The sequence below is a fragment of the Balaenoptera acutorostrata genome, chromosome 11 (assembly GCF_949987535.1).
Source record: "Balaenoptera acutorostrata chromosome 11, mBalAcu1.1, whole genome shotgun sequence".
NCBI lineage: Eukaryota > Metazoa > Chordata > Mammalia > Artiodactyla > Balaenopteridae > Balaenoptera > Balaenoptera acutorostrata.
In genome coordinates this window covers 63255696-63276147 of record NC_080074.1, presented here as the reverse complement: position 1 = coordinate 63276147, position 20452 = coordinate 63255696, and the positions used below count along the sequence as shown (strand labels likewise).

At 52.3% G+C, this 20452-nt stretch overlaps 2 protein-coding genes across 2 annotated transcripts; both read right to left on the bottom strand.

Moving 5' to 3' along the window:
- Window positions 1-252: 252 nt before the first annotated feature.
- On the bottom strand, window positions 253-4533 carry LOC130709283 (keratin, type II microfibrillar, component 7C-like). Its single transcript, XM_057557542.1, has 8 exons — window positions 4481-4533; window positions 4247-4307; window positions 3281-3373; window positions 2604-2766; window positions 2265-2392; window positions 1307-1527; window positions 1103-1134; window positions 253-551 (listed from the first exon to the last, which is right to left on the bottom strand). The coding sequence occupies exons 1-8, from the start codon at window positions 4531-4533 to the stop codon at window positions 253-255; spliced, it is 1050 nt and encodes a 349-aa protein (XP_057413525.1).
- A 9735-nt stretch (window positions 4534-14268) lies between these two features.
- Window positions 14269-19185, bottom strand: LOC103008741 (keratin, type II microfibrillar, component 7C-like). The gene is made up of 9 exons (XM_057556510.1): window positions 18817-19185; window positions 17865-18073; window positions 17001-17061; window positions 16129-16224; window positions 15740-15904; window positions 15349-15474; window positions 14876-15096; window positions 14593-14614; window positions 14269-14334 (listed from the first exon to the last, which is right to left on the bottom strand). The coding sequence occupies exons 1-9, from the start codon at window positions 19183-19185 to the stop codon at window positions 14269-14271; spliced, it is 1335 nt and encodes a 444-aa protein (XP_057412493.1).
- Between the last annotated feature and the right edge of the window lie 1267 nt (window positions 19186-20452).

Genomic DNA, 20452 nt, shown 5'->3' with positions numbered 1-20452 from the left:
GAGGCAGGGGAAGCAGCAGCAGGTCCACACTGGAGGGGCCCTGGGACCAATCTGTCCGTTAGAAGCCACAGGCGTCCAAGCCTCCAGAGCAGCCGGAGTCAGGGTTGGCTCTTTGCCCAGGGCTGGGGGAAACCAGTCATTTAGACTCTTGGGGATGGAGGGGAGCTGGGCGAGAAGCCTGCCATCCCTGGAGGAAGTGAAGAGACAAGCGGGGAGAGAGATGCAGGAGGAGAAGGCAGCAATTGTGGCAGGTCAGGCCGGCTGGTTCCTGAAGCCCTTCCGCCGCAAGCCCAGGGGCTTTCGGAGCTCTGGGACCCGCCGCCGGAGGCAGGGACGGTTGGCTCGAGGAGCGGTGTATTTACGAAGCAGAAGGCACCAAGCAAACCGCACCAGCTGGCTGCCGCCACTGCTTTGGCCGCAGGGCGAGCACATGCCGGTGCTCACCCCCAGGTTCCCGCTGCAGCGGGCACTGCAGATGCTGCCCGTCACCGGCCGGGAGCCCGACACGCAGAGGTCCCCGCAGACGACCCCGCCCCGGGAGCTGCTGACACCTGCGGGGGGCGGGGGAGGGGAGAGAACAGGGCTGAGTCGCCTCTCAAGGTCGTCACCAGCGGCTCCTGCCTGCGGGCCAGAGTCCCCCCCACCCCGTCTTCTCGTGCTCAGAGCTCCTTCCCTCTATTTCTATTCCCCCTTCCCCCTCAAACAACCTCACACCTGGGCACTTCTTCCAGTAGTCTAACCTCAAGCATCCTTGATAAACTGTTAGCCCAGCCCTCCCTATAGGCTGAAATAGCTATTTAAGTTATCATAATCATTCACTACCACATCTCCCTCCTTCCTTTCAGGGTCTTAAACTGTGCCCCCCGTCCCCGCCCCCCCGCCTCCTGTTTTTGTAAATAAAATTTTATTGGAGCCCAGCCACACCTATTCCTGAAGTATTGCTATGGCTGTGGCTGCTTTCACATTACAACAAGCTAAGCAGTTGAGCAGAGACTGCATGACCCGCAAGCCTAAAATATTTACTATTTGGCCCTTTAAGAAAAAGACTGACCACCGGGAGCCCCAAGCTCTTATTTCAGAACCCACAGTATAGATAACTTACAGACATTTACAGCACCAATGCCCTTAAACAACCTTGTGGGGAGAGGAAAGAGTCAAAAATTAGTTGGGGGGAGCAGAACTTGCAAATTCCCTCCTCCAAGTAATCATGATGCAAATTAGATGCAAATAATATGCAAACAGACTCCTAGCTCTAAGCACAGCTTGGAGGATGAAGAGACATCATCCCCACAGATGTGGTCCTCACCTCTGCTCCTCGCCCTCCAGCAGGTGCCTGTAGGTGGCGATCTCCACGTCCAGGCCCAGCTTGGAGTTCATCACCTCCTGGTACTCCTTGAGCAGGCAGGCCATGTCCTGCTTGGCCTTCTGCAGGGCCTCCTCCAGCCCGGCCAGCTTGCAGCGGGCATCATTAAGGGCCGCCTCGCCCTGCTGCTCTGCCTCGGGCATGGCAGCCTCCAGCTTGGAGTTCTGGGGGATAGGGGAGGGTTATTAAGGCTCCTTCTTCTGGATTTAGGGTCAGAGACTAGGTATCCACTGACCATTGACTATCAGAGGAAGAAGGGGCCTTACTCGTTTGTTAGGTCAGGGGTTGCAAATTAGTGCTCTTGGGGAATGTTGGCACAGTGTCCTTAATTTTTGAAATTTAATGTAAAAATCCAAATTCCTGGCTTCTCTTGCAAAACCAGAGGATCCGGCCACACTGGACCTGCATTTCTGTAGGGCCTGCCTCAGTTGGATCTGATCAGCTCTGCCCGTTTGTTTCGTTTTCCAGTTTACCACACCCTAGTGCCTTCAGTACAGTCTGCTCCACTCACTTACTAACCTCTGGGGACATCTAAGTGTGTGGTCAGTGATCTAGAAAAATGGGCCAGAGAGGTGAAATGGCTTCCCCCAAATCACATGGTGAGCTAGTGGCAGGGCTGGTTTGAGAGCCCAGGTTTCCTGCCTCTCAGACTGGTGCTATTTCCTCTGCCCCATTCTGCCCCTGGGACCATGAAAGCCCTGGTCATTCCGTTCCCCTCCACAGCCCTCCCCCTGCACCCCACATTCAGCGGGAACGGAGAGCATTCTCCATGGAGAAGACTTGCCTAAAGTTTGATGTTGCTCCTTTTCCCACACTTTGGCAAGGTGTCTGACTTAAATCCCCCTGCTGCAGGCCAACCCTGTTCACTTTTTACGCTGAGGGGTGGGCCAGGCTTCTGTACCCGGCACTTGGCATTCTCAACCTCAGCCGTCAGCCTCTGGATCATGCGGTTCAGCTCGTTGATCTCCTCCTTGGTGCGGCGCAGGGTCTCCCCACGACGGATCACCGTGGCCTTGATCTCCTTGCATTGGTGGGAAGCGCAGATGCTCATGGGACACAGGATATGCCATCCCACTGAGCCCCACAGTTTGCACATCAGCCACCCCATCCTGAGAGCTGCCTGCCCTTCCCTTACCCATCCCACCTAGACAAAGGCCAAAGCCCTTTTAGCATCCCTCCTGCTAATACTTTCAGCCTTTAGCATCCCTGTTCTGGGAAGGGGGCGCTGGACCACTCACCTTGCTGGGGTACCAGGACTCAGCCTCAGCCCGGCTGCGGCTGGCCATGTCATCGTACTGAGCCTTGATCTCGGCGACAATGCAGTCCACGTTCAGGTCCCGGCTGTTGTCCACCTTGACGATGACTGAGGTGCCTGAGATGTGGGCATGGAGGACTTGGAGCTCCTGAGGGGAAGTGGGGGAGTGGTAAGAGCTTCCTGGACCAGAGCCCCACTCCTGGAAGCCTTCTTTCTCATGGTCCTTCCCTGTCCCCTGCCCTTGCTTCTTCCACAGCCTCACTGTCTGAAGCCCCAGTACAAAGGTGACATCTCCGCTTCAACCCTGGAACCTCTCAGGACCAAAGTCCCAAGGCTGAGAGGACCCCAGCTCTGAGGCTTGCTGCCTGATTTCAGTCAGGGCCTCTGAAATCAGGCAGCAATTTACAATCTGTGCCTGATTTGTGAATATACAATTTGCGATCATTATCACCACAGTAACCAGGAACAACAGCTTGTTTGGGTTTGGCAGATAAGACAAGAAGCTATACTTTTTCATCTTCTGACAGTAAACCTGCCTCGGGTCCCTCAACTCTGCCCTGTGCTCCCCTCACCCAGGGGTTTCAGAAGCCAAATGGTGGCAAGTCCTTTCCAATGTCCAAATACCATCCTCCTTGCTGCCCCACTGCTCTGTGGCCCCTCACCTCTTTAAACAGCTGCTGCAGGAAGTCGATCTGGGTCAGGGCCTCTGCACTGGCCTCCAGGTCTGACTTTTGCAGGTAGCCGCAGTCCACATCCTAAAGGGAAAGGGTGGCACAGGAGTCTCGCTGGGGAGACAGCACAGAGCTCTCCCCACCAGGGAGGGGCACCCCATCAGGCTGGGCACACTCTCTGGGCCCTCCTTGGCTGCTCATTCCAGTGCCTGGTGTCATGGCATTGATGAAGTCCTTTACTCAGTTCAAGGGGTCAGAAGCAGGTCTGGGTAAGGGAGGGGGTCTTGAGGTTTCCAGGCATTTCCTCTGGTACCCACTAGGATGATCTCTCTAGAATGCACAGCTTGCGCTATCATGAAACTTAGGTTCTGGTGTAAAATGGCTGTTTTAATGATGATCCACCCCTCTCTGCTCTGGAATCTCATGGAAAGAAATCTAGAGATCTGTGGTCAGAAGAAGTCCCAGGGATCAGCTCTGCTCCCAAGCCAATGTGACTCAGGGCGAGAACCTTGCTTGATCTCTGTGCCTCAGTACACTGATGGCAGTTATGCTGAGTCAAGTCTAAGAGGTGAGGAACAACGGCACTGTTCATGCCAGCATCTCCCAGCTGTTGCTGGCCTGAGGATGCAGCCATCCCCAAGCATTCATGTACTCTTCCGTTCACAAAAATTTATGCAGTGCCTATTTTCTGCCAGGCACAGGGCAGAAGGAGGAGGGAAGCCATTGGCCAGATGGGAGTGACCTTGGATGGTGATTGATTACCCTGCTTGAAGCAGGCAGTGTACTCTGATGTCCAGAGCCACCCAGGGAGCATTGGGGCATTTGGGGAAAGAAATAGGGGAGAGGTTGGGCTGTGTGATTCTGGGGAAGTTGCTCAGCTTTTCTGAATCACAGAGAGCTCCCTCTGCCTCTGTCCTTGGTCCTGAGTTGTGGGACATGTATTCTGGGGTCACTCACCTTCTTCGGGGCCGCAAATTCATTCTCAGCGGTGGCCCTTAGTGACACTTCCTCTTCATACCTGGGGACAAAAAGGGCACAAGTTTCAGTGGCTAGAATTTCAATAGGCTGGGATTTGAAGAGAAAGAAAGAGAATGAAGGCCCAGACAAACACATTCCAGGAACTGGATTTTTTTGGAGGTGGTCATAGAATCAAAAAGTGTCCATCCCTTTCCTCTGGGTACTCAAACCAACCATGTCACCCACGGCTCTTCCTGTTTCAGGGCCAGGGTTGGTGCCTCGCACATTTTTGTAGGTCTCCTCTCTGCTTCTGAAAGGTAATTCCCTGGTGGTGGTGGTGGGCACCCTGACCTAGTTCTGGTGGCCCCTTTTCCTGTCCTCCTTACTTCCTTATCCCTACCCTACTTCAGGGCCCAACACAGCACCTGGAACATAGAATAGATGCTCAATAAATGTTTGATAAACTAAAATAAAATAAACACCTAATGATGAGGTAGCTGGAGCAGCTCAGACTCTCTCCAGTGTTTCAACTCCCATCCTAGAAAAGCATTTGATGCTTCCCAGACCCTAGCTCATTTTAGCAGTGTCACTATACTAGATGCAAAAGGCTCTCAGTCATCAAGACGGCTGGCCCCCAACCTCCATCCTGGGAGTGAGGCAGACACACAAATGCACCGTACAGAACAGGCACGCTCACTCCTCACAACGATCTCTAATCCCTCATTGGCCCTCCAGCTGCTGAGAAAGGTCTGGATCCTTGAGTGGGGAGGGGTGGGGGCCAAGGATGTCCTCCTGTCTGTGGTCTTCCCTTCACCCCCAGCCCTGCGAACCAGAGAGAGGAGGCAAGGACCCAGCAGCTCTGCAGGAGGAGGGTGCCTCAGGAAGCGCTAAGAGCAAGCTGGCCTGGCTGGAGGCCGCCCTGCGGCGGGCCAAGCAGGACATGGTGCGGCAGCTGTGCGAGTACCAGGGGCTCATGATGGTCAAGCTGGGCCTGGATTTTGAGATCGCCACCTACCGCAAGCTGCTGGAAGGCGAGGAGAGCAGGTGAGGGCTGGGCGGTGCTTGAGACGCGGTGGTGCAGGGGCATAGGGAGGGCACCACCTGGGTCCTCGCCAGCTTGGGAGGGGTGGGGAGAGGTGAGCTGGGTATCCAGGGATCTGTTCTCCTGGAGCCAGTTTTTTCCCTCCATCTTACAGCCCTTTAGACCAAAGATCCCAGCTAACGAGCACCCTTGGTACCTGTGATGGGCAATTCATTCACTCCCAGGATCAGAAAGCAGGGGCCAGTTTGTCTATCGAGACAGCTGCAGGGACCAAGGCCCAGCCAGGGGGAGTAAAGTCCCCAGTGTGGGGTGCCTTCTCCTCAACTCTGCCCATCTCTCCTCCAGGCCTGGGGGAGGCAGGGTTTACGGCAACAGGTAGGGCCTGGCTTTTTAACCTTAGGCAGGTAGAGACCCAAGGGCTGCCAGCTCCAGCTGGGCTCACCAGTCTGAGGCAAAGGAAAGGGAACGCACCGTGCAACAGACAATCTGCATTTATTGTCTCCTTTAAACCCCACAAAACCCTGGGTGGGAGGTGCTATTATCCCCATTTTACAGATGAGAAAACTTGAGTGTCAGAGAGTAAAAGACCACCTCAAGGACACACAGGTGGAAACTGATTGGATGAGGCTTGAACAATATTCTCCAGACAAGTGACCTATCTCCTCTGTGGTCTCCTTCAAAGTGCCCCCCTCATGGTCTCTAATTTCAAGATAAGTTTAGGCCAAAGACAGTGTAGATCTTCTGCCTTCTCCCTTCTCTAAGAATTCATCAATAAAAGTGAATTATTTGACTTTAAGGCAGGAAGGGTTGAGTTTAAAGGCCCAGAAGGAGTCTTTACTCAAAAGGGCTGAGGGGATCTGAGAGAACCAAGCAGCTTGAGGGATGGAAGGATTTCTGCCTGTCTGGAGAGGGCCAGGAGTGCTTTGTCTTGAAGAATGGAGAATATTTTGCCTGGTAGATGGATTCACTCACCTGCTTCCTCTTTCTCCATGCAGGCTTGGCCTGGGATTTGGGGCAGGGAACATCAGTAAGTAAATAATAGAGTAACTTGGGTTAGAGGGGTCAAATCTTAACTCCCCGCCACCTGCTGTGTGTGTATCCTCTTGGGAAGGGAGAAGGGGTCTGCTGCCTCTGTGTGTCTCCCTTTTGTGGGGGGCTGTTCCCTCTCGTAGTGGTTGTTTTGTGTTTGTGTGTGTTGGGGGAGGGCGTTCTGTGGTCTGCTCTTTGCGGGGAGGATCTCTTGGTGTGTCCCAGGGTGTGGGAAGAAGTTCTGTGTGTTTATCCCCGTGGAGGAGACTCTTTTATTCTCGTGTGGGGAGAATCCGCGTCTGACTTCAGGGTCGGGGGGATTCCCGAGTTTGGTTCTGGGGGATGCGGTCTGTGTCTCTAACACTTTGGGGAGTTTGCACTGCACGTCTTTCTCCTGGGGGAGGGGGGTTGTCTGTGCATCTGTATGTCTGTCTTCGGGGGCGGCGCGAGCAGGGGAGAAGAAGGGGTTTCCTCCTCCACCAGCCGCTCTCAACACCTGCGGGCTGGTCTCAACCTCGGGCCTCTCGGTCCAGCTGCCGTCTGGAGCTGGCCCCGGCGCCCTGGAGACGAGCGCCCCTGGCGGCGGCTGCGCGCCCTGCGGCTCCCCCGGCGGTGTCGGGGGCTTCAGCTGCAGCGGCTCCCGTGGATGCTGAGCCCTTCCTGCCCTGCTCAGGAGAAGTCAAGGAACCCTAGCTTCCGCCCCAGTGACTTGGCGCTGTGTCTCAGACGCCCCCTCCCACGGTTCTGGCCCTTGCCTCACCTTTCCCTCTTGGCCCCCACCTTAGAGCGTAAAGTCTTGGAATGTAGTTTACTGCACCATGACAGACCCATTCCCAGGGTGGGGACAGGCTGGACGCTGTGCCGCTGGGAGGCAAGGCGTTTGGTTTATCTGGACGCAGCGCCCCACCCCTCTGAACTACCCGACCCACTCTTTTCCTGGGACTCCTCCTTTGCAATAAAAAGTTATGCAGCGAATGGAACCTTCCGGCTGTTTGTGCCTAGATTCCTCAGGCTATTTATCTCCAGAGCAAAGACAAAGCTGGCCGGATTTGGGGAAGGGGAAATAAAAGCGGGAACCCTTTGGTGTGTGGGTCCACGTGACTTCAGATGATGGTGGTATCATAGAACCAGGATCTTAAAGGTTAGTGAGTGTGTGTGTGTGTGTGTGTGTGTGTGTGTGTGTGTCAGAGGGTCCCTGGTGAAAGGGAAAGAAGGGGTTAATTCATGCATGATGGTGGACTTATTCCTAGCCTGGGGTCCACAGGCAGCTGTCCTTGGCGGAGTTGCTGAGAACTGCATTCATTCATCCACTCACTCACTCTACAAGCGCAAAATGGCCTCTGAGGGTCAGGCATAGTGCTTGTTGGGCAAGACACTCTAGTCCTGGGCCTCTGGAGATGACGGTCTGGTGGTGAGGCAGGCCACAAACCAGGACATGGACCAGAAAGACATACAGTGAGATAGGGATGAAGGTGGACCTCCTTCCGCTGCCCTGGCAGGGGCGCTTGAAGGCAGGCCCTGGGGAAGATGGCCCTGGCAGATTGGGGCTGGAGGACATAGACACAATTGGGTGGCCCAGGTTTTAGTTGAACAAGTGATCTGACTGTGGGCTGGGAACAGCATACCACGGTGGAGGAAAACATGGGCTTTGGAATCAGAGACTCCGGCTTTGCTTCTACTTCCAGATCCATGGTGTAGTGTCGGAGTCCATCTCCAACAGGATCCAGGATACCCCAAAAGGATGGACAGCGTCGGCGATGAACAACAGGAAGGAGACTGAGACTCGTGGACTCAGCCAAGTAAAAATAGCACCATCTCGTGCTTTCTTTATTTCATATACTCATATATAGATTACAGTAGAATTACATAAATCATTAACATACATTGTAATATTATTGTTTTGAGTTGAAAGAATGAATCATTTTGAACCCACAAAGATTTCCTTAAAAGATTACGTAAACCATACCTTTTAGTTTCTAGATTTTCTCATAAGATAAATTCCAAGGTTACCATTACGTACAGTACATGTTCTAAGAATTATTCTTGGTGGTTAACCAACCTTAACACCTAAGTCTAAATATATCCTTATATTCTATATATCCCTAGCCCCCACATAGCTTTTCCTACATGGACATTCCTTTTTTAAAATGCCATTAAAATATCTAAAATATATTTTACAATTTCTATTTTGAATATTGCTACTCAAAGGCAATTTAATATAGCAACAAACAATATTAGGATCCCAATAATCTATTAAAGAATAACTTTCCAAATCATTTCTATTTGTCCCTAATCTAGAACATATCTGTTCACCAGTTAATTGATCAAATATCATTAAACTACCATTAATATTGAACCACAAATTATTATTACCATCATAAACACCCTCATATGGCCATATCTCTAGGGAGGATGGTGTTTTCCAAAGAAACATTTCCCTATGTCCAGATTTAGTCACTGTTTTCCAATGTCCCTCTTTAGGCACCGGGCCTTGCCAAACAGTACTCAAAGGGGAAGTCAGGAAATCTAAGATTTTTCCTTGGGGCAAATCCTGCCACACTTAAATTTACATATATAGAAATTATAAGTATTGCTTTTACGAGGAGTGTAGTCCACCTTCCACGTGCGGTTCCGCCTTGCAGTTGGGCACTGGAGCGCCCCATGACCTTGTCATGGCGTTGCAGCGTCTGGATGGCTTCCAACAGTGTAGTTTGGTCTGAGTTTTCACAAGGCAACTTTGCGGGGGACAGAAGTTAAGCCAGTTTGTGCGGGTGGGGTGAGCAGAGAAAGGCTGGGTTTCTGGGCTCTTTCTTTGCCATACAGGCCTGAGAGAAGCCTCCACTCAGCAAGCTCACATTCTTTTCTGTTGCACAAAGGATTACATCACCAATGCATCTGGGGAACAATGGTCCCTGCTTTCTATGTCCCTGGGTGGGGCTAAGGTGCATAATTAGCCAGAGGCCCCGGCTTTACCTTTTAAGGTTCACTAGTGCCAGAGTGTCTGCTGTGTTCTCTTGGGTCCCAGCCCAGAGAACAGGTAGCCAAAAGGCCCCCCTTGCTGGATAAACAGAGCAGTCTCATGCAAGAGGAATGGGACCAGAACTTGGCTGACAGGCTGTCAATCACCTGAGGGGTAGGGAACATGGCCCCATTGGACTCATGCATCAGACCCTTTTGATCCTTTCTGACTGACACCAATTGTATAAACATTCTTACCAAGACTCCCAATGCAAAGCAGCAGCCTGAAAGCAGAGCCACTCCTCCACAAGATTTTTCAGCTGGACTCCTTATTCCCTGCATTTTGCTAGGAGGTAATGAGATTCTCTGATGTTCAAGGTCAAGTTTTTCCAGCTCCTGTTGTGCTGATCATGTCAACAAAGGAACTTTGTGGGATGTGCGGAAGGAAATGCCGCCCTTCCCCAGCCAGGAGCTGTAGGCAGGATTGACGGTGAGCATCCTGCATCCAGCATCACCGAGGACTGGTTGTGGACCACAGGTTCTCTTTCCAAATCCCAGGCCTGATGTCAGGCCGGGAGATCCCAAGGGCCATGAGGTCAGGTTTTAGTCACTTGCTGGGCCAGGGCCACATGGGCCACCAGCAATGCTTGCGGTTTGGGGACCACTTTTCTGAGTGGCTCCTCTGGCCACGGGCCATATTCCAGCCTGGGGCATTTATGGAGAGTCAGTCCTCAGGCATTTACAAGCTTTGTGAGTTGGAGTGACTTCTGAAGGGAGGAGGGTTGTCATCAGTTGCTTCTCAGCAGAAGGGGATCCCGAGGGATCAGTCCCTATCGGCTCCCCACACCTGCCTCACACTTGATAGCGGCACTTAAAGTGCTGGACGTGACTTCACTGTGCTCGCATCTCTATTCGAGCCCCTCGAGCACGTGACCTTTCTCATCCATCTGTCTCCAGAGCCTGCCACGTAGTAGATATGAACGAGCTGAGGCTCTGTGGTCCTGTTTGGTCTGCTCTGTCCTTGGGTGAATTGGGCCCTGTTCTTCCACTATTAACGTGTTTCACGAGACCCTCCTTGGGAGTGTCTTGATGAGTCTAAATGCAGTCCTTCCTGATGTGATTCTAGCTGCAATATATCAACCAGTCCAGTCTGGAATAAGAAGAAAGGGCCCAGATTCTGTTCCCAATCTTGCTGTTACTTTTCACCTGTTTCTGGGCCTCAGTCCTGCCCTCCCCAGACCTAACTAGTGAAGATTTATTTATCCCTTTTATTTTTCCTCCCTAATTAACCTCTCTGCTCCACAGTTTATCTGTAAAACAAGAATAGTACCTATCATAGCGTTGTTTCAGAATTAACTATATTACTATATGTAAAGTGTTGAAAACATAGTAAGAATTGTATCGATATGAATGTCATTAATATTTCACTTACTGGAGTTCTTGGGAAGGGTTTTGAGCACCTTTAAAGAAGGCTCTCCAACTTCAAGAAGGCCAACTGATCTCCCTCTGCCCTGGCTGGTGCTACAGTAATTGCAGGGCAGGAGGGGTACATAGGGGAGCCCAAGGGTTAGAGCTAGGGTTCCCTAGTCAGAGGTCACCTCCTCAGGATAACACCCAGCAGCACCTTCCCATCACCACTCCCACCATACCCGGTTCTCCATCTGTGACCCCATCTCACCAACACGAGTCCACTTGTGCACTCACACGTACCCACAAAAGTCCTCTCTTCAGCACATATATACAGGTATACACACATTCACACACATCATCACACATATAGGAACCCTCACAGTTACACACAAATGTACATGTTTCCACACAGATGCCCAGACACGTGTGTGTACCTGGTTGCAATCATTCTGTTCCTCTCACAGACAGCAGCCTATAGACAGTGAGCTGTGCGGGATGAAGACACAGCATGCACACAGCACCGTGCATGGCACCTGGTCCCCTACTGCCCTCCAGCTCCTCATCCTTTCCCACATCTCCTAAAGAATAATAGAGCTTTCACTACTTACAATAGCCAAGACATGGAAGCAACCTAAATGTCCATCGACAGATGAATGGATAAAGAAGATGTGGTATATATATATATATACACACACACACACACACACACACACAATGGAATATTACTCAGCCATCAAAAAATGAAATAATGCCATTTTCAGAAACATGGATGGACCTAGAGTTTATCATATTAGGTGAAGTAAGTCAGACAGAGAAAGACAAATATCATATGATATCACTTATATGTGGAATCTAAAAAAAATGATTCAAATGAACTTATTTACAAAACAGAAATAGATGCACAGACATAGAAAACAAACATGGTTACCAAAGGGGAAAGGTGAGAAGAGGGGTAAGTTAGGAATTTGGGTTTAGCAAATACAAACTACTATATATAAAATAGATAAACAACAGGTCCTACTGTATAGCACAGGGAACTATATTCGATATCTTGTAATAACCTATAATGGAAAAGAATCTGAGGAAGAATATATATATATATATATTATATATAAACTGAATCACTTTGCTGTACACCTGAAACTAACACAACATTGTAAATCAACTATACTTCAATTAAAAAGAATAATAGAACTTTAAATGGCTAAGGGACTTTAAATGGCTAAGCAGTCATCTAGTCCAATCATTTTTTTTTCACTAGTGAATACACTGAGGCCCAGAAAGAGGAGGTGACTTGCTAAATGTCACACAGCGAGGTGTTTCATTTTCTTCACCATTCTGTATCATGGGCAATATGTATGTGATCCATTCACCCTCGCTCCTCTGCCTGAGCTGTCCAGGAGTGGGAACCTAGATCTGTGAAGGTGAAGATTGTGGAACTGGAGTAGGAAAGAGAAGGTCAGAGCCAGAGGGAGGGTGAGAGAGTGAAGTATGACAGGTTATCAAGGTCCAACTGGGCTGATGAGACTAGTGAGATGCAGAGGGAGGGGTCAGTTGACAGAGATGAGAAGTCCCTCAGGACTGGTGGCTTCTGAACTGGGGAGGGATGGAGGGATAGAGCTGGTGCTGGGGCCTCAGGTCTGGACTCCAGACGGCCTGCTTCTGAGCTGTGTGGTGTCACAGCACAGAGGGCTGGTTAGAACAGTTGCATATTCTGGAACTCTCTGAGGGCTCTGTCCTCAGAATTCCATTGGAGGGTGGAGGGGACACATTGGTTGCCAGGAGACCTGGAATTAATCCCATCTTTTAAAAGAGCCAGTGTCTTTTCAGACCGCTCACTTCTGATCTCTCAATATTCTCAATGATTTCTATCACACTTAGAGATGGGGATGGGGACTTCCATTTCTGCTATAGTTTCCTGGGCCCGGCACTGGAAGTTTAGAGATTCACTCTGCTGTACAGATGTATGTTCAGGGACTTGCCTTGGCCTATAGTGAAGCTGAGGGGCCATCTCTCCACTCCCACCAGCACTTGTAATATCCTCATCAGTGTGGCGGGGACGGTTTCCTGCATGAAGGAGCTTGATGGCCTGGAAGACGTGGGGATTTCTTTCTGTGCTTGCAATCTCTGATCACAGATATAAGTGTAATGAGAGGCTGCCCATGGCCCTGATCCCAGGAGGGATTTCTACTTTATATTCTGCAAAAGAATACTACTGATGATAAATGCATATTGTGATTTTGTGGCAGGCACTAGGTATTTTATGTATATGAAATTCCTTAATCCTCCCAACAACCCTAGGAGGTAAAAGAGAGGTGCTCTTTTTCTCATTTTCACTTTAGACATATGGAAACTGAGGCACAGAGAGGGTAAGTAAATTGCCTGAAGTCACTCAGCTAGAAACAGAGCTCAGTTTTGGACACATGCAGTTTGGCTCCAGGGTCTGTGTGCTCACCTCTACACCACATCATCTTCTTGCTACGTGCTGTTTTCTAGCTTTGAGGCAATTTATCAGCTATGGAAGGTCTCCAAACCCCAAAAGGACTCCATTAAAAACAGACAGCCATATCAAAGGCTTTTTGAAAGTTTAAGTCATGTTCATGTATTCACCCCTTAAAGAATTCTTGGAAATTACTCAGGCTTGAGTCTTCCCCACCAAAGCCAGGAGTGATGTTTCCTTAAGCTTTGAGTGACTGGTGCATCTACCCGTAGGTTTACAGATGTGCACAGGTATGTTCTCTGGGAGGCAGCTGTGGTTTAGTGAAATGAGCACTAAACATGCTCACGGGGTTCAAACCCCAGCTGTGCCACCGAACTCAGGGTGGGGCCCTGCCCTGGCTACTGTGGGAGATATTGTGAAGGTGGTATGGATACAATTACAGGATGTAGCGGCCTAGCACAACGCTTGGCTAAATCTGAGAGTGCTGTGAGCCCAGGGACAAAGGACTGTAGTGGAGACCCCAGATCTCGGGCTTTTTCTGCTCCATGTGACTTTGGGGACCCTCCCAAACCTCGACCCCTGAGGAGGATAGCAGGAGTGCAGACAAGGCCCAGGGTTGGCTATATTGATTTATTGGAAACACAGATCAAGAAAGAGAGGAACACGGCAGAGAAGGAAGGGGAGATGCCGGGACAGAGTGGGAGCTTTGGCCATTGGCCCCATGCAGCCCAGGTCCTGATCCTGGTCCTCCCTGCCCCGGAGTCCCCTTCCTGTGGTGGCCAAAGAGACTTCTTTCTAGGGTAGCGTTTCCCAGCGTGGGCGGCAGAGCCCGGGAAGAGGGGATCACACACAGGCTTGAGAGGCTAGGAGTGGGATAGACCTTTCGAAGAGCCAGAGAAGTAGCCTAGGGCTTGCTCCGCCCAGAGGTGGGCGGGGTGGGGCGGGGCCAGGCAAGGCGGGCCCTGCCCGGCTGCGCGGGAGGGTTGCCGGGGCCGGGCCTGAGTTGGCGCGCCTATTTGCGGCAGCTGCTGGCGCAGGGGCCCGCGCCACGAGACTTGATGGAACTGCAGGGGCCGCAGGGCGCACACAGGCTGGTGCTCACCGCCAGGTTCCCGCTGCAGGGGGCGCTGCAGACGCTGCCAGTCACCGGCCGGGAGCCGGACACGCAGAGGTCCCCGCAGACGACCCCGCCCCGGGAGCTGCTGACACCTGCGAACCCCAAAGGCTGAGTCAAAATTCTGGGGGGCCGAGTCTCCGGCCTCCCCGACGATGCACCTCTCCAAGCATCTTTACTTAACAACTCTAGTCCCAAAGAGGTGGTCCTTGCTTGCTGTCTAACCCCAAATCCCTCCTCCTGTGATGCCAGCCCACTCTTATATTTAGGTCCAGTGGAACTCCTCCTTCCATCCCTTACAGGAAGAGAGTAAATTCATCCACACAGGGCCTAGGTTACTCACAGACATTCACGGCCCCAACGCCTTCACACAGTCTGAGAGGGAAGAGGAAAAAATCAACATTAGTGACTGAGCCAGAGTTGCCAACAGAGCTCTACAAATTCTTGGGGTGGGGTTCACAAGTGGTCAGGAAGGAGGGGGCAGTGGGTCAAAATTAATAGTCCTCAGAAACCGCCCCCCACCCCAAATGATAAATGATAGGTTTGTCCCCGATCCCTGCTCAGCCAGGATCAAGGGTGGTTCTTGTAGAAGGGGTGGGAATGGGCAGCTCAGGGCCAGGCTGGGATGGGCCCCACCTGTGCTCCTCGCCCTCCAGCAGGCGCCTGTAGGTGGCGATCTCGATGTCCAGGCCCAGCTTGGAGTTCATCACCTCCTGGTACTCCTTGAGCAGGCAGGCCATGTCCTGCTTGGCCTTCTGCAGGGCCTCCTCCAGCCCGGCCAGCTTGCACTTGGCGTCGTTGAGGGCCGCCTCGCCCTGCTGCTCAGCCTGGGTCACTGCGGCCTCCAGTTTGGAGTTCTAAGGGCCCAGAAGAGAACAAGGTGGGTTATGGTCCCTGGGTCACTGTGTCCAATTCCTGGATGTGTCCAGTCTCTCCACCCAGCTGGGATCACCCCAGGAACAGGTCTCTGCTCTTCATCACCTGGGTCTCCCTGAGTGGCCACAACCTGGGACTTGAGTCATGGAAATGGGCTGGAGAATGAATGGTGAGATCCAGTTGGGTGCACACACTGCCTGTGGGACCCCGGGTGGGCCTCAAACGACCCCTACCTGGCACTTGGCATTCTCGACCTCGGCCATCAACCTCTGGATCATGCGGTTCAGCTCGTTGATCTCCTCCTTGGTGCGGCGCAGGGTCTCCCCATGCTGGATCACCGTGGCCTTGATCTCCTCACACTGGAGGGAAGCAGGGAGGCTCATGAAACTCAGGATGGGACATCCCACCCACTCAGGACACCACAGATGATTTGCAAATTGTACAGTACTCAGCCTGTGCAACCATACGTGGCAGCCATGTCCTACTACTACTACAACCTGAGAGGGGTCTGCACTTCTTTCACCACCTCTAGGAATCAGAATCCCCAGACAAAAGAAGCCTTGTTAATATATACCACACATCCGTGCCACCATGTCTAGGAGGCAGGTGCCCTGACACACTCACCTTGCTGCGGTACCAGCTCTCGGCCTCGGCCCGACTGCGGCTGGCAACGTCGTCATAGTTCGCCTTGATCTCGGCCACAATGCTGTCCATGTTCAGGTCCCGGCTGTTGTCCATCTTGACGATGACCGAGGTGTCTGAGATGTGGGCGTGGAGAACTCGGATCTCCTGCAGATGGTGGGGCGGGAGGATGCGTGTGGTTTACACCACCCCCTCCGCCACCACAGTGTGTACCCAACCTTCTCAGCCCTCCTTGGTGTCTAGCCCCTGCCCTCCCTGACAGCCTCACGGACTGCAGCTCCTGCCCAAATCCCTGTCCCACTCTGATCCCAGACCAACGCCCTCTCCTCCAGGCCCGCTGCTGGTTTTCTGCCTGGACCACAACCCCTCACCTCCTCATACAGTTGCCGCAGGAAGTCGATCTCCTGAATCAGGGCCTCTGAGTTGGCCTCCAGGTCTGACTTGCAGAGGTAGGCGCAGTCCACATCCTGGGAAGGTGGGGAGTCTTTGAGTTCAGAGGACCTCTGGTGATCACCACCCCCAAATTCCCCTCTCTCTCCACCCATTACATGGAGGTGAGGCGAAAAGTATTCCCAGAGCTCCTATTCCCGTCCCATCTCCATACCCTCTGCCCTTCCCCAGAGGCACCTCACAACCTCCTCCCCTTCTAAGAGCAAACCCCTCGTGCCTTGGAGATGGGTCACCAGCCTTTCACTCCTCCCACTTCAGACCCCTTCCCTCCCAGCTCTCCTTCTTACCCTCCCCTGTACCAGGAAGCCTGCCAGACTGGCTCCCTCACTCAGCCACCGTGACACTTCCCTGTCCCCCAGCAGTCCTCCAACACTCCACCTGGCCTCTCCTGGCTCTGCTCCATCCTCCCCCGGATCCTGAGACTGTGCCCCTCTGCTTAACCAGACTTCCTGCAGCACTAGACAGGACACCGTCCCTCAACAGAGAGACCGAAGCTGCCACGCCTCCATGGCACCCCAGCCACAGACCACCAGCTCTGAAGCAGCACAGAGCATCCAGAGGTCAACTCAGCCATCCCCCTGCTTCAGGGCAGGGTGCTAGTGGATATTCCAAAGTTATTGCCCTTCTCAAAGCCCTACATGTGCCTTTCATGACCTAATCTCTGGGAATTTCCCATCCTGACTTGGCAAGGTCACTGCACCCCGCACTGAGGTTGAGACCATGGGTCTCCCCAACAAGAGCCTGACATCCTGAGATCCCTCGTGTCTCTGCTTCCTGATCCCATGTTACTCACCTTCTTCAGAGTCACAAACTCATTCTCCGCTGTCGCTCTCAGATTGACTTCCCCCTCGTACCTGAGGCAGAAGAGGGCAGAAAGGGAGGTCATGGCAGGGCAGGTCTCCCCAGAACCCCCTCCACTTCATACCAGTGAAGGAGGCAATGTTAGGGACCTGCCAACACAGCCTGCCCCCTGGCAGCCCTGCTGGGGTCCTCTGTGGTTGGATTTGGGATGTGTTTGTGATTCTCTCTCCACTTTGAATTGAGGGGTCCAGGGGGCTACTCTTCTGGGACCTCACAGCCCTGTTCCCAAAGCTGCTCTGAGGTCACATCTGGAGGAGAATAAGGCCTCAGCACCAGCCCCATGCTAGGAGTGGACGGCAGCACCTGTGGGGCACTGCAGCCTCCCCTCACCTGGGTGTCCATCCTAGCTCACCTGTGGGGGGGCCTATGAGTCCCAGAGGCCCTCAGCACTCCGCACCCTAGACGATGGGACACCAGCAGCCCCAGGACCTGGCAGCCCTGAGCGACACTGGCACTCATATCCCATCCAGGTGCTACAGGTGGGAGCCCGAGAGGCCGGGAGGAGATGGCTTGGGAGACTGCAGAAGCCCCCTCCCCACAGCCCGCAGAGCATAGCTGCTGGGTGATCAGACTCCAAGAAGAGAAGGCTGAAGGAGCAGAGAGAGACCTCCTGGGGAATCACGGCCCTGCTCTTAGGCGTCTGATCAATGACTGCCTGATGTGAAGGTCCTGCTGCGCACCGCACACCTGCCCTGCAAGGTCACTGCCCCTTCTCGGAAATTCTTCTCCAGTCTCATCCAATAGGCTTTAACTCAAGCCCATTCCTGTGCCCAACATCATCCCTGACCTCACTCACTTCTCCTTGTAGCCCTCCAGCACCTCCTGCACGTGGTTGAGCTCGGAGGCCAGCCTCCCATTGTCGGCCTCCACATGCTCAGCCTCCCGCCTCAGCGTCTCGATGTAGCCATTGAACAGGGGCTCCAGGTTGCTCTCGCAGCACTGGCGGTTCTGGTAGAACTGCCACTTGGTCTCCAGCAGCTTGTTCTGCTGCTCCAGGAAGCGCACCTGCCATTTGGGGTGGGAGGACGGGTCAGATGGCTCCCACTGCCCCAAAGCCTACTTGGGGCATGGGGGGATGGGGGAGGGCGCCGATTGCTTTAAGGTAAACTCCCAAACCAGGAGCTCAGCAGAGATTACACAGAGGGCGCTGTGGAAGACAAGCCAACTTCTGGATTTCGGGATTGGGATCTATGTTTGGATTTTCCAACTTAGTGGTGAGAGCAAGGGGCTGGGAAAGATCAGTCCCTGCTCAGGTGGACTGAGTTATCCTGACGTGCTGAGCCTAGGTGGCATGTGGTCAGGAGCCAAGTAGAGGTCTTTTTGCCTCCGACTCCCCCATCAGTGCCCAGCCTGAACTGAGCATGGGTGGGTTCAGGAAAGGTGTGATCAAGGACACCCACCCAAAGGCTGACCTGACCTGTGGTCCTCTTCCTATATCTTATGTGCATTTCTTGTGTCTTGTTTGCATGTATGGCCTTCTTCCTCTGACATGCGGTTCCAAACCTTGTCCTTGTCTGTCTGTGGGGACCCTGCCTGTCTGGACAGAGGTTGTATATAATAACAATTGCCTAATCAGGAGCCCCTGCTCTAGACTCATCTCTCTGATCTTTCTGTGCCCTGGATATGTGTCCACCTCCTCCATTAGACTGGGAGCTCATGGGCACCACATCTCTCCTGCCCCCCGACTACCCCTTCAGTGCCTACCCAGGAAGGGAAGGTTCAGGAAAGGTGTGATCAAGGACACCCACCTTGTCGATGAAGGCAGCGAACCTGCTGTTGAGACACTTGATCTGCTCCTTCTCCTCGTGCTTCACACACTGCGCGTTGGTGTCGATCTCCAGGTTGAGGGGCGCGAGGAGGCTCTCGTTGACCGACACGGTGGTGATGCAGGGCGGGCTGGGGCCGCACACGCCGCCAGAGCGGTACCCGAAGCTGCGGCCGCAGGAGCCGGCGCGGAAGCCCCCGCAGAGGCTGCGGCTGCCGAAGCCCCCGGTGATGCCGCGGTAGCAGGAGATGCCGCGGTAGGGGGCGGCCGTGATGCAGCAGCGGCTGGGCCGGGGCCCGCAGGCTGAGGCGCAGCTGAAGGAGCGGCCGCCGAATCCTGATCCGCAGGTCATGATGCTTCTGGAGGTTTGGCTTGCAGAGGACAGGATAGGAGAACTGGAGTCTTGTGGAAACTCCAATGTCCTCCTCTAGAAGCCCGGGTCCTATTTATGCTCAGGTAGAAAGGGGCTTGGCTATGCAGATGGGGTTTTGCAATTTGTGCTTTATGGGCTTGGGTGGCTAGCTGTGTCCAACGCCTCTCTAGAATGTGCTTTAATAGTGGAGTGGCCCGCACCCTCCTCTGTGTAAAGGATGCCAACCCCTGGGCTGTAGGTGAACTCAGCATGTTTCATCTTTAAAGTGCCTTGACAGCAGGGCATGCACACATCTGAGGGTACTAGAGAGAGAAGGGCAGGGCAGGGGAGGGAAGGGAAGAATGGGGCCAAGAAAAGAGGAAGAGAAGGGAAGCCAGATGGGGCAGAAGCAGGCAAACTGTATGTGTGTAGGGTGTGAGTGGGGGACCCAGGAAAGACTGCGATATTTATGAATAACTTCTAGAAGTTTCCATCCCAGTAGTGGCCAAGGTTCTACTATAACATAAAGCTGTATTTCCCCCATCTGCAGAAAGTCCAGTTGGCTGCTGAAATACACCTGACTTTTCCTGTCATGGCAGCAGCCAGCAGATTATTAAATATTTGTGTTTTATGTTTCCTTCCACTTTTATTATGAGAGTTTTCAAACATATAGAAAAGTTGAAGGAATAGTACCTGTGTAACAAACACCCTGATGTGTTCCACCCAGGTACCCAGATTCAAGAGTTGTTAACATTGTGCCGTATGTTCTTTCACATTTACCCAATTATTTGACGATTACAGAAAGCATAACATGGAGCCCTTAAATACTTAAGCATGCATTTCTTAAGAATAAGGACAGTACCATTTTCACATGCAAGAAAAAGAACGATAATTCCAAAGAGTCACTTACTATCCGTTCCATATTAAAATTTCCCAATTGTCCTAATAATTTTTAAAAATAGTTTTTCTTGATTTAACTTATGGCTCTATCTCTTGTATTTTCTGTACACTGAAAATTAACTCTTGAGCTAGGCTGTTCAGTATGGTAGCCAATAGACACATGTGGTTATTTAAATTAGTTAAAATTAAATAAATTCAAAATCTAGTCCCTCAATTACATGCCACACATGACTACTGGCTACCTTATTGAACAGCACAGCTACAGAACAGTTCCACCATCACACCAGCTTCTATTAGATAGTGCTGGTCTGGAGCCTTGACTGGGTTTAACTGAAACATCTTTGGGCAGAATACGTCATAACTGATG

What these genes read in the sequence shown, in the direction of transcription:
- LOC103008741 (XM_057556510.1), bottom strand. Translation starts at nt 19,185, where the DNA reads ATGACCTGCGGATCAGGATTCGGCGGCCGCTCCTTCAGCTGCGCCTCA. An exon ending in CTGGAGGGCTACAAGGAGAA is followed by an intron (nt 17,062 to 17,864) that starts GTGAGTGAGGTC and finishes CTTCTGCCTCAG; the next exon opens with GTACGAGGGGGAAGTCAATC. An exon ending in AGTTTGTGACTCTGAAGAAG is followed by an intron (nt 16,225 to 17,000) that starts GTGAGTAACATG and finishes CCACCTTCCCAG; the next exon opens with GATGTGGACTGCGCCTACCT.
- LOC130709283 (XM_057557542.1), bottom strand. Translation starts at nt 4,533, where the DNA reads ATGTGCGAGGCACCAACCCTGGCCCTGAAACAGGAAGAGCCGTGGGTG. An exon ending in CTGGAGGGCGAGGAGCAGAG is followed by an intron (nt 1,135 to 1,306) that starts GTGAGGACCACA and finishes TCTCCCCACAAG; the next exon opens with GTTGTTTAAGGGCATTGGTG. An exon ending in CATTGGTGCTGTAAATGTCT is followed by an intron (nt 552 to 1,102) that starts GTAAGTTATCTA and finishes CGCCCCCCGCAG; the next exon opens with GTGTCAGCAGCTCCCGGGGC.